Source organism: Lithobates pipiens, unplaced genomic scaffold (genome assembly GCF_037356315.1).
Source record: "Lithobates pipiens isolate NorthernLeopardFrog02 unplaced genomic scaffold, aLitPip1_a1.2 Scaffold_19, whole genome shotgun sequence".
In the NCBI taxonomy this organism is placed as follows: Eukaryota; Metazoa; Chordata; class Amphibia; order Anura; family Ranidae; genus Lithobates; species Lithobates pipiens.
This window is the reverse complement of record NW_027507764.1, coordinates 17,387,518-17,404,521: the sequence shown is the minus strand read 5'-3', so window position 1 is coordinate 17,404,521 and position 17,004 is coordinate 17,387,518. Positions and strand designations below refer to the sequence as shown.

Here is a 17,004-nt window from a genome sequence, read left to right as displayed (position 1 = left end):
GGTTTTTTCTTTTTGATTTAAAATTTTCCATATATATATAATAATTTTTGTACAGAATCAAAAGCAGTACGTACCTTGGACAAATATGGGTGTAACAGTGATATATTTTTTGCCTTAGTAGACATGCCTGCTAAAGGAATTTTCTCTTCTTTTTTAAGAAAAGTTAGGATTTCCTTCCACTTTAATGACAGACCCCTTAACAATAATTCCATCTAATATTTCTTTTAACAAGATCAGTTACAATTGGCCTGAAGAGAAAAAATACATACAAAAAAAAAACAAGGATGGACAACGCAGAAAAAAATAAGATAGTGTGAAAGAAACTTTATTGTCTTTAGTAAGCTCCTAAGTAAGGAAACACTATCATCACAAGAACAAGTTTGAACATCTGACATTTGAGGTTTCTCATCTCTTTCCGATTATCGTCACCAGGACAAATATACAAAGAAAATTTCCCCAATGAGGACACAGACAGCAGTGGTTCCAACCCTTCTACACTTCATCCAAAACTAGATGTTTTTAGCTAATTTTTAAGTGGTCTATTCATAAATGATTTCCCACAAGAATCACGCAAACTTTATCCAATATTGACATAATTGGATTCAACTGGAAAGATGGGTGAATCCTTTGTGAAAGTTGGGTGACTCTTTGGTGGAAACAATTCTAAACTGTCCCCTACGTGTAATACACATTATTTTTATGTATAATGAAAATCAAATTCTTGAAAGATGTCTGTAAAGAGTTTCTTAAAACAGGATTACAATGTATAGAGCAGAAAATGTCCTCTAGCTGGATAGGAGAACAGACGTATCATCAAGATGGACATGAAATTTGATGATGAACTTTAGGATTCCTTCTGTCGTGGTCCTCTGAGGTTTACCAGCAGACATGCTTCTCCTGAGCTACGGGGTCACTGTAGACCTCCACCTCGCACAAGTGCAGGAATTCATTGCGCCCCGGGATCACCACACTGACGTATTGACCCTCCATTCCATTACAGCAGAAAATTGTTGTGGCATCAGAAACTTGGGTGACCTTACCGCACCTGTGGAGAACAAACAAGGATCAATGGAATGATACAGAAATTACACTTGTTTACTTGGAGGAGGTTTACTAAAGGTGCCCAAAGTGTTCATTAATTCTATTGTCATAAAGGAAAAATAAACTGCGCTTGAGTGAAACAACTAAAGGGTGCAATAATCTATAAAAGAGGCAGCAGCAGTAAGTGAGATACACACACCTAACAACAATAAGGAAATACAAAAAGCTGCGCAAACAGGGAAATAATTTATACCTAACTACCCAGAGTAAAAAAATAAATTTTAAAGATTATAAATGGTTGATACATTCAAAATAAAAAATAAAAAATGACAATTAATATGATTTCTTAATTAGAGAGTTCATAAAAAAAGTCCATAAACAATCCAAAGTCACGATCCTTTATGAGGACACCACGGTGATTACACATACACGAGATGCGCACAAGTGCCCGTCACCATAAAGTGAGTGCGCTTACCAGATGGAAGCTTAATTAAAGCGTTATAAGTAAATCCTCAGTCTCCTCAATCTACTCCTCCTTATAGTGGATCAGCTGACCGTAGTGAAAAGCAGCATTCACATATAAACATCTCATTCCACGATCCCAAAAAATACTGTCAATGGCTCCTCTGCTGTTACTTCTATTAATGTCTTCTCTTCCCTGCCACATGGAACTTCTTGTCTTTATTCCAGATTACTTCCTGTCTGTAACTGACATCACTTCCTGTAACCTGCTTCAAGGTCAGCAATGTTGTCTTCTTGGGAGTAGTCACCTGAGGGCCATACTTAGGTCCGCGGTACACAAGATTGTTGAGCTCAGAGTAGGATCCCAAGTTTACTGCCGGATTTGAAGTAACTTGAGTAAGCCACCATCTCACTGTAACCAGTTGCGCAGCCCAGTAATATTTCTTGGAAGAGACAACCCAACTTCATTTAGGGACATTTGCAATTTTAATCTAGCAACTGACTGAACCTTCCCAAATAAATGAGGAGACTAAGTTTAGCGAAGAAGGCCACAGGTATAGGGGTCGGGGAGTGTCGGAACACATAGAGGAATTTGGGGAGAAAAGTCATCTTAATAAGATTAACTCTTTCCACTGGAGTGAGCGGAAGATTCTTCCATACCCCACATTTACGAGTAAACTGTTGAAAGACAGGATATAGATTATCGTCAATGTACTTCCTTGGGTCCCTCTGGATGTAAATACCCAAATATTTGAAGTGGGATACCTGTTGCAAGGGGGGTTGTGGGTCTATTAATTGAAAGCCGCTTGGAGAGAGTGGCTGTAAATATAGCAGCATGTAGTCTGCATACATTGATACTTTCCCAACCAGAGGGGGAAAAGAAATGCCCTGAACTTTTCCAGAAGTCTGCAAGAGCTCTGCCAGCAGCTCGATTGCCAATGCAAAAAGGGCTGGAGAAAGAGGACAGCCCTGTGTGGTTCGTCGGTGGAGTGGGAAAGAGGGTAAAAGTACACCATTTGTCCAAACCCTGGCTGAGGGGCCCGAATAGAGCATCTGCAGCCAGGAGATATAGTTGGGCCCAAAACCAAACTTTTGAAGGACAAGCCACAAGTATTCCTACTCCACTGAGTCAAAGGCCTTTTCCACATCCAGCAAAGCAACCGCCTCTGTACCCCCCCCCAGCCATGGTATCAGTACCTTTTCCTGGCATAAACCCAGTCTGATCTCTGTGGACCAAAGATAGAATAACCTTACACAAGGGATTAGTCAGTACCTTCGCAAGGATCTTTGCTTCCACATTGAGCAGTGAAATGGGTCTATAGGTGGAGCATAATTCGGAGTCCTTACCATGTTTTTGTATTACCACTATTACAGCCGCTGAAATCGAGGGGGGAGAGAAGAAGTCTCAAAGGAGCACCTCCAGCAACCTACAAGCCAGTATTTCCACATGGGCCTTATAGAACTCCGCTGGGAGACCATCTTCTCCCAGTGATTTCCCTGCCTGCATAGAGCCAATGGCCTGCTGCAACTCCTTGAGGGTGAGTCCAGTCTCCGGCGGGTCTCTTCCATCAGAACCGGAAGTTGGACACCCTCCAAAAAAAAAAGCCTGGAGTTCCGCTGCGGAGTATCTAACCCTGGAGGAATAGAGGTCTCTATAGAAAGAGGCAAAACAAGCATTTATGCCTCCAGGGTCTGACACCAGCTGTCCATCTGAATTCTTGATGTTGGCCATTCCCGTTGAGCTGATTGCTCTCTGGACAGCCATGCCAAGAGATGGCCAGTCCACTCACCCTGTTCGAAGACCCTTTGTGACTGGTGGAGTAGCAGCTTTTTGGCTGACATGGTCCGCAGTAGTATTACCTCGCGCAGAGCACACTGCAGGTATCCACGTGTCACTTCATGTCTAGTATGCACATAGTTTTGTTCAAGTGTAGCAGCCCTCTGTTCTGCCATGTCTATCTTCTGTTGGTTGTACCCTTGTACATGAACTTTGAATTCTTCCCAGCTAGAGGGTGGGTTGATTGCAGGGGGATTATAATTCCAGTAACTAGTGATATCTGCCTCGGCCTCAGGGGCAACCCTTTCACCCGAGATCCAGAAGCGGAATAGATGCCACAGGCAGACGGTGGGATCCTGGCAAACATTCAAGCGTAGCGGGACAGATGTGTGGTCAGATATCCCCCTCGGTAGAATAGATATTTCCTGGACCTTTCCCTCTTGCATTTTTGCAAGGATGTGAAAATCATTGTTTTTCACTCTTGTAATGTTGGAAGTGGGGAGTGAAATTTGAATAGTTTTCACATCGTTGCGACAAGATAGTACATGGGGGGGTCAGGTTTTTGGAGGGATCTAAATGTCCTACAGATACAACTATATTGATAATGATTATTTTACAAAGCTGCACACCTTTTTAATATCTACTAAACCCCATTGACTGCATAGGTTATTTTCTAGAAAAAGTGAACTTAGCCTTTAAAAAGCACAAAATCATACAATAACTAGGCAATGACCAGAGTGATTTCTGGGGGACTGACTTAGTCTCACCAATTGAACCAAACCTATTTACCCACTTGATTCCCCTGGACATTTTTTCCCTAAATCCCCTTGCGTCCCAGAGTCTTTTCTCTGTTGATGTCTTGGTTCTGTATGGTATAGCTTGTTGGATTTATAGTCTATTCCAGGGGTCTCCAAACTTTCTAAGCAATGGACCTGTTTGCTGTCCTTCAGGCTTTAGGAGGGCCGGACTGTGGCCATTGGAAGTAGAAAATGCCCTGGTATCAGTGCCCCATCATTGGTTTTATTGGGAGGAATAGTGCCCCATTAATCATATCAGTGAAATGAATAGTGCCCCATTGATGGAGTCAATAGGGGAAAGGTGTCCCTTGTTGTGAAAATTTTATGGAGATGTATTTAATATCTATAGTCATAGGGTCTCCCAGTGTTGGTTCTCCCGCAACCCGCTCTAAAGAGCTGACTGGGGCAGACTGACACTGGTTGAGATCTGTTAGGTAGTGGAAAACTTCCTGAGGTTGGAGAGAGGTGTTTGCAGAGTGAGAATATGTCTGCCGGTGAAAGGGCCCCTGTGCGATGCACAGAACGATCATCTGGGGGGATGTGTTCACTCTGCAAAGACATTATCGGTTTAGCGGATGTGCACTCATGTCACCCCTGTATGCCTGATCAACATAATTTGGGTGCCATGGCGTACACCTGCAGATAAGCTCCCATCAGCAAGAATGGTAGTCATTGGTTGTTGTATAAACTCATATCCTGTGTTGTCATTTCCCATGGAGGAAGCGGTTGGCTGTTGGAGCCAGGACTTCCCGTTTGTGATTTCTTTTGTTGTCTTTGAATAAAAGAGCCAGTGCACTGCTCGGCAGGGGGTCATGCTGAGATGAGGACGTAAGCATGGTCATGTCTGTTTACTGGGGAAATGCCGGAGACATGGGTTAAAGCGGGAGTCCGCCGGGAGTCCGCGTTTTTTTTTTAAAGCCAGCAGCTACAAATACTGCAGCTGCTGACTTTTAAAATAGTGACACTTACCTGTCCAGCGCGATCGTCTCTCGGGTGCTGCCGCCGCCATCTTGGGTATGGGAATCGGGAAGTGGAGCCTTTCGGCTTCATTTCCCGGTTCCCTACTGCGCATGCGCGAGTCGCGCTGCACAATAAGGATGGACCCGCTGCCTCTGGGAGCTGTGTGTTTCCCAGCAGGCAGCGGGGGACTTTCGGAAAGGGGCGTAGTCTACGCCCCTTTCCGCAGAGAGCTATCCCGGAAGTGAGTGCAGTTACCTGTACTGTACAGGTATCTGCACCCCCCTCCCCCCTGAAAGGTGCCAATTGTGGCGCCGGAGGGGGGGGGGGTTCCAATGAGCGGAAGGTCCACTTTAGGGTGGACCTCTGCTTTAAGTAACATGCATTATACCATTAGACGGATAGGGTGTGTGTTAGCGCAGGTGAGATGGATTATGTACAGCGTATAGCCAGGACCTTATGGAGCAAATAAAACCTTCTTCACACCGGCAAGAAAGGGGGAGACCGGATCCCAGTCCAGGACATCAAACTTTGTTGTCCTGAGACAAAGGGGTATGTTTTCTCTGTCCGATGCTTTAGGTAGGTTCTGCTTTTTCATCTTTTGGTATAATGCTGGGGTTTTTATTGTATATTTGTTATGTGTAAGTAACCGTATGTTGTGTATGATTTGTCAGTATTGATTGGGATTATTTGCCTCTGCTATGGGACCCATTTAATGAAACCTGGAATGTGTGTGTGACTGAGCAGTTTGATTTGGTTTAACGGGGGAGGGGCAGCCAGGCATGGCTTTCCCATCACTAACAATGGGGAAAGTTGTCTACTCTCTGTGGAGAATAGCATGAGGGGAGCTCTTTTTGAGATGAAAACATCATGCATGCAAGAACAAGAGTTTATGTTTGAGCCGTGTTATGGGGCGTGGTTGTTTGATTGGAGAGCCTATGTTGTTTGGCTGGCCAAGGTCCCTAGTAGTATATAGCCTAAAATGTTTGTAAGTGTTCATGTGGTGTCTCAAATGTGTAATTTTGTGGGGAGAAGGTTATGTTTCTAGTGAAGAAATCTTGGTTTGTGCTTGGTTTTGGTGGGATCAGCAACTGCATTTCATGTGTTGGTGTTTTAGTATATATGTGGGTAACACCAGGTCAAACGAGCTTGGACAAATGAATCCTCGACCCCACAGGAACTGTGCGACAGATCACCGATGGTCTACCAGTCAATGGAGGGGCTGTAGGTCCCTTCATCAATGGAGGAGGGGTCAGCGCCGTCTGAAAGGTTCAAAATTTTCTTCCAAAGGTCCCAATGGAAAAAAAGATGATCTCCAACCAATAATATTCAATATTCAATAATGGCGAGAAAACTTGAATATTGGTTGGAGATCATCTCTTTTCCATTGGGACCTTTGGAAGAAAATGTGGAACCTTCGAGACGGCGTTGACCCCTCCTCCATTGACGAAGGGACCTACAGCCCCTCCATTGGCTGGTGGACCATCGGTCCACACGGACACACGGAAAGTCTGGCGATTGCTAGCGCGATGACTTACAGCACGTACGACGGGACTAGAAAAAGGAAGTTCAATAGCCAGTAGCCAATAGCTTCCTTCTCGTACTTGCTTCTGAGCATGCGTCGCCGCCGGACTAGCATACTTACGAACGTATTGTCCGCTGAAACCCAAGTTTACACTGAAAAAGTCTGCTGAAGCCCACACACGATTGGATTGTCCGGTGAAATGCGGTCCATTCGAACGTGTGTACGCGGCATTAGAAGAAGTAAATGGGACACAGGGTTCTCCTTTGATGCAAATTGTGGGGGCTCCGGAATATCTGTTCTGAGCAGAGAAAATTGTGTTTCCAGTCTTTTTCGGGTTTTAGAATTCTTAGATTTGGGTTCTGGAGTCCAGAGACTTCAAAGAGTTGAGGAAAGGAAAAAGCCTCTAACCTTGGGTTGAGGTATTACTGAAGGCCAGCAGGCTGTTTGGGGAGGTATGACCAACCTGCATAATCATGGGCCTGACATTGATTTAGGGGTCTACCCGGGAGACAATATGTCCCTGTCCAGCCTCAAGGGAGTGGGATAGAGAAGCAGGGAGCTGCAAGAGAAAGAGCCGAGAGTAGCAGGGCTGCACATAAGCACAGAGGTGCTGAGAGATGATGCGAGGGACCAGACTAAAAACTAGAGTTGCCACCTCATCCCTTTAAACCCGAACACAAATGAATTACACAGGTTCTGAGGCTAATTTAAAGCAGATAAGGCAACAAGTGAGTTTAATTACCACCTTAGAGTGGAAGTAAACCCTCCTATCGTTTTCAGCCAAGGAAGCTGCCATCTTGGCCTCCCTTTAATCTTTAACTACCATGAAGCTGCACATGTGATCAGTTATGACACCAGCCATTTCCGGCATGCCATGTTTTTTCAAACTGTTAGATCGACGGGTTTAGTTCCGCTTTAATCAGCCACAGAACCTGTGTAATAGGGATGAGCCGAACACCCCCCGGTTCGGTTCGCACCAGAACTTTCGAACGGACCCCACGTTCGTCACGAACGTTAGAACCCCATTGAAGTCTATGGGACTCGAACGTTCGAAATGGAAAGTGCTAATTTTAACGGCTAATATGCAAGATATTGTCCTAAAAAGGGTTTGGGGACCTGGCTCCTGCCCCAGGGGACATGGGTCAATGCCTAAAATGTTTTTAAAAATGGCCGTTTTGGCGGGAGTACTGATTTTAATGACGATTAAAGTGAAAAAAAAGTGAAATATTCCTTTAAATATGGTGCCTGGGGGGTGTCTGTAGTATGCCTGTGAAGTGCCACGTGTTTCCCGTGTTTAGAACAGTCCCTGCACAAAATGACATTAAACGGAAATAACACCATTTAAAACTGCCTGCGGTTTTAATGTTATATCTGGTTCCTGCAATATGGTTGAAAATCATTCAGAAAAATGGCATGGGTAGCCCTCCCTGCCCATTACCAGCCTATTTGGGTCTGTACGCATATTAAGGGGAACCCTGTACCCATATTAAAAAAAGGAAATGCGTGTGGCCCCCAGGCCCTATATACTCAGAACAGCAGTATACAGGCGGTGCAAACAAGACAGGGACTGTGTAGGTTTGTTGTGTTAAGTTGAATCTGTTTGTCATTTTCAACCGGTACATTTTTAAAGTGTAGCTCCAGTCAAAAAAACTATTTTTAAGCTTTTTGGAAAACATAGGGAAGGGTTATCACCCCTGTATAATTTGTTTTGTCGTCCATCTTTTTTCATCTCACTTGCTGTTGTCTCCATGCGTTTGCAAGTAGGAGATGTTTGTAAGTTGGATGTTTGAAAGTAGGGGCCTGCCCTATATGCTCTGCAGAAATGGCGGAACAAGGTGTTGGTTTTGCCACAACATTGTAAGCCCTCAAAGTGACTCTTGGTGGGCGCTGGAGCGCCCTGCTGTGAACGATTATATCAAGAATTGTAATTACATGCCATTGTTGAACAGTGGTAGAAAAATTGACCTTTGGTGGTTGTGGTGCTGGTGCCACAACACTATAAGTCCTCACCGTTACTCTGGGTGGGCACAGGAAGGGGCCCTCCTGTGAAATATTATATCAAGAATTGTAATTACATGTCCCTGTTAAACAGGGGCAGAAAAATTTGGCCTTAGGCACTGCTGCTGGTGCCACCACACTGCAACCTCTTCCATATACTCTAGTTTTTTTGCTGGAATTAGCCCTGCTGCAAAGCATTGCATCAAAAATTGTACTTAAACGCCCCTGTTAAACAGGGGCAGAAAAATTGGGCCTTAGGCACTGGTGCTGGTGCCACCACACTGCAACCTCTGCCATATACTCTAGTTTTATTGCAGGAATTAGCCCTGTTTTATTGCAGGAATTTGCAGGAAATAACCCCAATTGGGCTCAAATAGAGAACAGCTATGTAGGTGGATATAGCGGTATGTACTGGGTACAGAGCACGTAGACAGCACGCACTATCTCCTAACACTACTGACTGCAAGCTCTATTATTAAAAATAGATCACTAGCTATATAGGTGATGTGAATATCGCGGTGTATACTGCGGTCAGGGCACGCAGACAATAACCAGAAAACAGCAGAGATAAAGGGGTATATACAGATGTATACTGTGCTGTGCTGGAGGCACACACAACTTCCAATAACTCCTGCAGATGGCAATTGGGCTCAAATAGAGAACAGCTATGTAGGTGGATTATAGCGGTATGTACTGGGTACAGAGCACGCAGACAGCACGCACTATCTCCTAACACTACTGACTGCAAGCTCTATTATTAAAGATGGACCACTAGCTATATAGGTGAGGTGAATATAGTGGTGTATACTGCGGTCAGGGCACAGACAATAACCACTACACAACAGCAAGATAGGAAATCAGCCAAAAACGATCGGTGTGTACTGTGTTGAAGGTACACAGAACACCCACTGCTTCAGATGCCAACATACTACACGAGGCCACCTCAAAGGCGGCCTTATATAGTGTGGGGCGTGCACTACACAGCCTGAGCTATGATTGGCCACAGGCAGGATGCCTGTGGCCAATCATGGCTCTCCTCGCTGCTGGCGCTGCGATTGGCCAAGCATGCGGGGTCACAGTGCATGCTTGGCCAATCATGAGCCAGAAATGCACTGCGCCATCGCAGTGCATTGTGGGCCGTGCGCGCCACACAAATTTTGACGCGAACGGACCAAGAGTTCGGATTTCGCCGAACGGACGAACAGCCAATGTTCGAGTCGAACGTACGTTCGACTCGAACACGAAGCTCATCCCTACTGTGTAATCAATATGTGTTCGGATGTAAAGAGATGAGGTGGCAACCCTACTAAAAACCTATACTTGAGGCCTGAGAAGTAGTTCTGCAAGAGGAAGCCAGGAGGCTTAATATAAATTGTATTTGTGTTTAATATGATGGTGGGACCCCCTGTGAGGTCAACCCTTTTCTTAGAATGTTTACTTTCTCTTTAAATATATTCATAAGTAAAATCCAGTCATGCAGTAATGTCTCTTATTTTGGGTTCAGGGTGGTGCATAGGACCTTTTGCTATTGAGCTTTTGTTTGCATCAGATGTGTTTTTTATTATCATACAAGTCTATGAGAAGGCAAAACTCTCTTGGAGTAGGTCAATCCAGATCAGAAAAGGTCAAATGTTCCTGTCAATGAATTCTGAATGATCTCTGAAGCCTCTCAAACTGATGCCATCGACACAAGCCCAAATCCCATTGACACAGGTAACCGTACAGTGTCCTGTTACTGTGGTACTTACACCGGGTTGTTATTGTCTGGAGAATTTCCAATTCGGACCTCAGCGCCCATCATCCGGTTCATTGAGCCGTCTGTTCGTCCAGTGACTACAACAACATTCACTTTGTATTTCTGTTTCAGGTCTACCTTCCACCAGGGTGATGGGTCCGCATTTGTGTGGGTACAGAAGCCATCATACCAGTTGGTATCTATCACACCATCAATGGCCTTTTTAGCGTAACCAATTGGCTGGAGTGGATAATCAGAACTCTGTGAGGCTTCCCCGCTTCTGGCGATATTTGTGGCTGAAGAAAGAAAAACAAAACACACTCAGTAATTATACATCGTGTACAAAGACAGCATGGATTCATGAAAGACAGAAGTCGTCAGACAAACCTGATTTCTTTTTATGAGGTGGTAAGTAAAACCTTGGACAGAGGGGTGGCAGTGGACGTGGTATACTTGGACAGAGGGGTGGCGGTGAACGTGGTATACTTGGGCAGAGGGGTGGCGGTGGACGTGGTATACTTGGACAGAGGGGTGGCGGTGGACGTGGTATACTTGGACAGAGGGGTGGCGGTGGACGTGGTATACTTGGACAGAGGGTTGGCGGTGGACGTGGTATACTTGGACAGAGGGGTGGCGGTGGGCGTGGTATACTTGGATTTTGCAAAAGCGTTCGATACAGTTCCGCACACACGGCTCATGTGTAAGGTAAAGTCTACAGGTTTGGAAATATCAGTTTGTAGATGGATAGAAAACTGGCTAAAAGAAAGAATTCAGAGAGTCGTGGTTAATGATTCTTACTCTGAATGGTCTAAGGTTATCAGTGGTGTACCCCAAGGTTCAGTGCTGGGACCTTTATTTTTAATATCTTTATAAATGATATTGGGTCTGGGATCAAAAGTAACATTTCCGTCTTTGCAGATGACACCAAGCTATGCAGTGGGATAACGTCCTTACAGGATCTCTCCAATTTATAAGCCGACCTCAATGCTCTGTCTAATTGGGGGACTATGTGGCAGATGAGGTTTCATGTTGAGAAATGTAAAGTTATGCACTTGGGGGCTAAGAATATGCATGCATCATACATACTAGGGGGCGTACAACTGGGAGAACCCATAGTGTTGAAGGATCTGGGGGTTTTGGTAGATCATAATCTCAATAATAGCATGCAATGCCAAGCTGCGGTTTCCAAAGCGAGCAAAGTCCTTTCTTGTATTAAGAGAGGTATGGACTCCAGAGAGAAAGATATAATTTTGCCCCCCTGTACAGATCATTAGTAAGACCTCATCTGGAATATGCAGTTCAGTTTTGGGCACCAGTTCAAAAAAAGGATATCTGGGAACTGGAGAAAGTGCAGAGAAGGGCAACCAAACTGATAAGAGGCATGGAGGAGCTCAGCTATGAGGAAAGATTAGAGGAACTGAATTTATTTACTCTTGAGAAGAGGAGATTAAGGGGGGATATGATCAACATGTACAAATATATAAGGGGTCCATATAGTGAACTTGGTGTTGAGTTATTCACTTTACAGTCAACACCGAGGACAAGGGGGCACTCTTTACGTCTAGAGGAAAAGAGATTTCATCTCCAAATACGGAAAGGTTTCTCCACAGTAAGAACTGTGAAAATGTGGCATAGACTCCCTGAAGAGGTGGTTCTGCCCAGCTCAGTAGATTGCTTTAAGAAAGGCCTGGATTATTTACTAAATGTACGTAATATAACTGGGTACTAACATTTATAGGTAAAGTTGAAAATCCGATTGCCTCTCGGGGGGAATCAGTAAGGAATTTTTTCCCCTGCTGTAGCAAATTGGATCATGCTCTGCTGGGGTTTTTCGCCTTCCTCTGGATCAACTGTGGGTATAGAATTGGGTATATGGGATTGTATGATATTATTATTTATTTATTTTTTTGGTTGAACTGGATGGACTTCTGTCTTTTTTTCAACCTGATTAACTATGTAACTATGTAACAAAGTAGTTCCATTGTTCTAAAGGGGCCTTCACCAAAAAAAGAACTGTAAACTGCAATGTTGTCAATAATTTCACTGAGACCATCGGATTGATTTACTGGAGAGTGCAAAATCAGCATCCAGATAAATTTAGGGGTATACTTATTTTAACCAAATGAAAAATATGGATCATGAAAATTTATTTTTATGTTGGTTTTTCCAGCATATCACCTTTTTCGGTAGGCACTTGTAGTCATCCGCAGTGGCAATACAAGTGGAGGAGAAAGTCGAAAGGAAACTAGTTCCCCTATATTCTTCATAGTCACAAAGAGGTGGCATCTGATTGGATGCTGACATCCCATATGGCATTGGTGGACATCTTGAGTCAGTAAGAATCTATTCAAGACCCTGGTTCCCGGGTTTGGTGTGCATTTCATGTGTGAATAGAGTAGGGACAGGTCACCCATCTGTCAGGGACAGTGATTAGCATCAGGGAGAGATTCCAGATGAGTAGGGGGAAGTGCAGAGACATGCCATCCTTCTTGGAATCCTGCCCACTTAGATATGGACTGGCCAGGCCACATTCCACCCCTCAAAACAGGCACCGTCAGCACACCAGAGACCTTCCGCTATTACTCTTCGCTGTTTCATTCTGTGAGCGCTCCCAGTTGGGTTGCCTTCGCGCTGGGCATGTTGGGTATTCCTGAACTTCAGTTTCAATACAATTCTGTTTTCTGCCACTGAACTCTGAGTGTTTACCACCCTGCACCTCCCCACACACTATTTCAATCAAGATCCAATGATTGCCTGTTCAAATGTTTAAAAAGTCAGCCACATCTATGGATTGTTTTTACATTTTTATGCGGCTATATTTTACTAAGAATAAGAGACAGGAATAGGCTGTATAAAAACGTTGGAATTGGTCTAGTTTCTAGGTGAGTGTTGTTGATACCTTTAGTGCATATCTCTTTAAAATACCTGAAGGAGTTCTTTTGATGACCTACCTGCTGCCATAAGAGTGTATTCAGACCCTCCTCCTCATCTAGCGCACCAAAGTTATTTTTATGTACTTTTTTACCTTTATATTATTCTTACCTCCAGGTGGAGGGCTGCAGCACCAAGCCAGACCCAACGACCCCAGGAAAAGCAAATCCACCAAAGTCTTCATTCTGGAGGAGAAACCAACACACAAAGAGTCTGTTACTATAGTATGTTACACGAAAAGGTGATTCTGCATCTCTTCCTCAGTATCATCTCTTCTTTCTCTGGTACTTAGAAATAGCTTTTCTTAGTATTAAAATAAATTCTCTTTTGATCAGATCTGTAATTTCATTAACAGTGCCTTGAGAAAGTATTCATACCCCTTGAAATTTTCCACATTTTGTCATGTTACAACCCAAAAACTTAAATGTATTTTACGGGGATTTTATGTGATAGACCAACACAAAGTGGCACATAATTGTGAAGTGGAAGGAAAACGATAAATGGATTTCTACATTTTTTCTAAATAAATATGTGAAAGGTGTGTGGGGGTGCATTTGTATTCAGCCCCCTTTACTCTGATACCCCTAACTAAAATCTAGTGGAACCAATTGCATTCAGAAGTCGCCTAATTACCGTATTTATCGGTGTATAACACGCAGCGGCGTATAACACGCACCCCAAGTTTAGGAGGGAAGTTTAAGGAAAAAATCTTTTAGGAGGCAAGTTTAAGGAAAAAACCTTACATTTTAAATGCCCATCAATGTAGCCTTCCACTGTCCCCCTGCAGCCCTACACTGTTCTCCTGCAGCCTTCCACTGTCCCCCTGCAGCCCTACACTGTCGCCCTGCAGCCCTACACTGTCCCCCTGCAGCCTTCCACTGTCCCCCTGCAGCCTTTCCCAAAATTGCAGCATGGTTAGTTTTAAATTTACCGCCGCCACCGCCGAGATCTTCGGCTCCTCCCACCGCCGCTGTCTGTCCTTTGGCTCCTCCCGCCGGCGCCGTCGAGATCTTCGGCTCCTCCCGCCGCCGACATAGACTGAGCCGAGCCGAGGGTACTCGGCTACTCAGCTCTGCTCGCAGTAACACCCCCGTCCCAACCCTTGTCCTGGCTCCTGTGATGGACACAACACCGGGCCAATGGCGGGACGTAAAGGCTAGGAGGCGGGACTGGGCGTGACTGAGAGCGGAGCCGAGTACACAGTACACTCGGCTCAGCTCGGTAAATGTCGGCGGCGCTCCACAGACAGCGCAGATCGGCAGATCGGCAGGGGGATCGGCGTATAACACGCACTCATGATTTTCCCCCGATTTTAAGGGGAAAAAAGTGCGTGTTATACGCCAATAAATATGGTAGTAAATAGAATCCACCTGTGTTTAATTTAATCTCAATATAAATACAGCTGTTCTGTGAAGCCCTCAGAGGTTTGTTAAAGAACCTTAGTGAACGGACAGCATCATGAAGGCCAATGAACACACCAGACAGGTCAGGGATAAAGTTGTGAAGAAGTTTAAAGCAGGGTTAGGTTATAAAAAAAATATCCCAAGCTTTGAACATCTCTTGGAGCTCGGTTCAATCCATCATCCAAAAAAGGAAAGAGTATGGCACAACTGTAAACCTACCAAGACATGGCCATCCACCTAAACTGACAGGCTGGGCAAGGAGAGCATTCATCAGAGAAGAGCCAAGAGGCCCATGGTAACTCTGGAGGAGCTGCAGAGATCCACAGCTCAGGTGGGAGAATCTGTCCACAGGACAACTATTAGTCATGTACTCCACACATCTGGCCTTTATGGATGAGTGACAAGAAGAAAACCATTGTTGTAAGAAAGTCATAAGAAGTCCCATTTGCAGTTTACGATAAGCCATGTGGGGGACACAGAAAACATGTGGAAGAAGGTGCTCTGGTCAGATGAGACCAAAATTGAACTTTTTGGCCTAAAAGCAAAACGCTATGTGTGGTGGAAAACTAACCGTGCACATCACCCTAAACACACCATCCCCACTGTGAAACATGGTGATGACAGCATCATGTTGTGGGGATGTTTTTCTTCAGCAGGGACAGGGAAGCTGGTCAGAGTTGATGGGAAGATGGATGGAGTCAAATACAAGATATCTTAGAAGAAAACCTGTTAGCCCCTGTACACACGGTTGGAGAATCCGTCGGAATGTGTCCTATCGGACCGTGTCGTCGGATAATCCGACTGTGTGTGGTATGCATCGGACTGATTCCGTCGGAATATCCGTCCGACCCAATTTTCCAACATGTTGGAAATATTTCCCGACCAACTGGGCCGGTCGGACATACTCCGATCATGTGTAGCGAATTTTGATCGGACCAAGTGCCACGCATGCTCAGATCAAATTCCTACATCAAAGCTATTGGCTACTAGCCTGAATGTAGTCCCATCGTAACGAAATTACGTCATCACATTCTGAAAGATCGGATTTTTTGACAACTTAGTCCGACCGTGTATATGCAGCAGTTTCGGACAAGATCCGACGGACAAGATCCGACGGACAAAATCCGACGGACAAAATCCGACGGATTTGGTTGTCGAAATCTCCGACCGTGTGTACAGGGGCTTAGAGTCTGCAAAAGACTTGAGACTTGGGTGGAGGTTCACCTTCCAGCAGGACAACGACCCTAAACATACAGCCAGAGCTACAATGGAATGGTTTAGATCAAAGCATATTCATGTGTTAGAATTAGGGATGAGTTTTCTGTTCTGGTTGAACATCAGTTCGACTCGATCTTTGGCTGTTCATCTGTTCATCGAAAAGCGAACATTATGGGCCGTTCAAGCCGAATTCGAGCGGCGTGTAACGGCCCATAATGCACTGCGTGAGCTCAGTGCATTGCTGTCTCATGATTGGCCAAGCATGCACTATGACCCGCATGCTTTGGCCAATTACAGCGCCGTCAGCAAAGAGAGCCATAATTGGCCAAAGGCAGGGTGCCTTTGGCCAATTATGGCTCAGGGAGTTAAGTCCACGCACCACACTATATAAGGTCACCTGCACATCGGCCCTGTGTATTGTGTTGCTGGTGTTGACTGAGACAGAGTGTGTCATTTCATTTAAATTGAGCAGGTAGGTGATTCAGTTAGCTGCAGTGTATTTAAAATATACATATATATACTGTCTGTCTCATATATATATATATATATATATATATATATATATATATATAATCACTGTATCCAGTTTAGCTAGATCTAACTGCAGTCCGTTCCTGGTGGTGTACTGTTGCTAATATACTTCAGGCAGGCAGGCGGTTCAGTTAGCTGCAGTTTATTTTATATATATATTATATATATATATATATATATTATATCCTGTTATGCTGAGTGACTATGCTATTCCTCCTCAATGTTCATGTTGATAGCTTCTAAGAAAATTTTTGTTTCAGGGCACCACCACCAGTGCCTAAGGCCCAATTTTTCTGCCCCTGTTTAACAGGGGTGTATAATTATAATTTTTGCTGTAATATTTTGCAGCATGGCTCGTTCTTGTGCTCAACCACAGTATCTGTGAGGGGTTGCAGTGTTGTGGCACCACCAGTGCCTAAGGCCCAATTTTTCTGCCCCTGTTTAACAGGGGCGTGTAATTAACATTTTTGCTGTAATATTTCACAGCAGGGCTTGTGCCTGCTCTCAACTACAGTATCTGTGAGGGGTTGCAGTGTTGTGGCACCACTACCAGTGCCTAAGGCCCAATTTTCTGCCCCTGTTTAACAGGGGAATATAATTACAATATTTGCACTAATATTTCACAGCAG

General features: G+C 44.5%; 1 protein-coding gene across 1 annotated transcript; it reads right to left on the bottom strand.

Moving 5' to 3' along the window:
* Positions 1 to 309: 309 nt before the first annotated feature.
* On the bottom strand, positions 310 to 13,407 carry LOC143997920 (pentraxin fusion protein-like). The gene is made up of 3 exons (XM_077493741.1): positions 13,335 to 13,407; positions 10,306 to 10,588; positions 310 to 1,045 (listed from the first exon to the last, which is right to left on the bottom strand). Exons 1-3 carry the CDS (start codon positions 13,405 to 13,407, stop codon positions 877 to 879), a joined length of 525 nt encoding a protein of 174 aa, XP_077349867.1. The 3' UTR covers positions 310 to 876.
* Between the last annotated feature and the right edge of the window lie 3,597 nt (positions 13,408 to 17,004).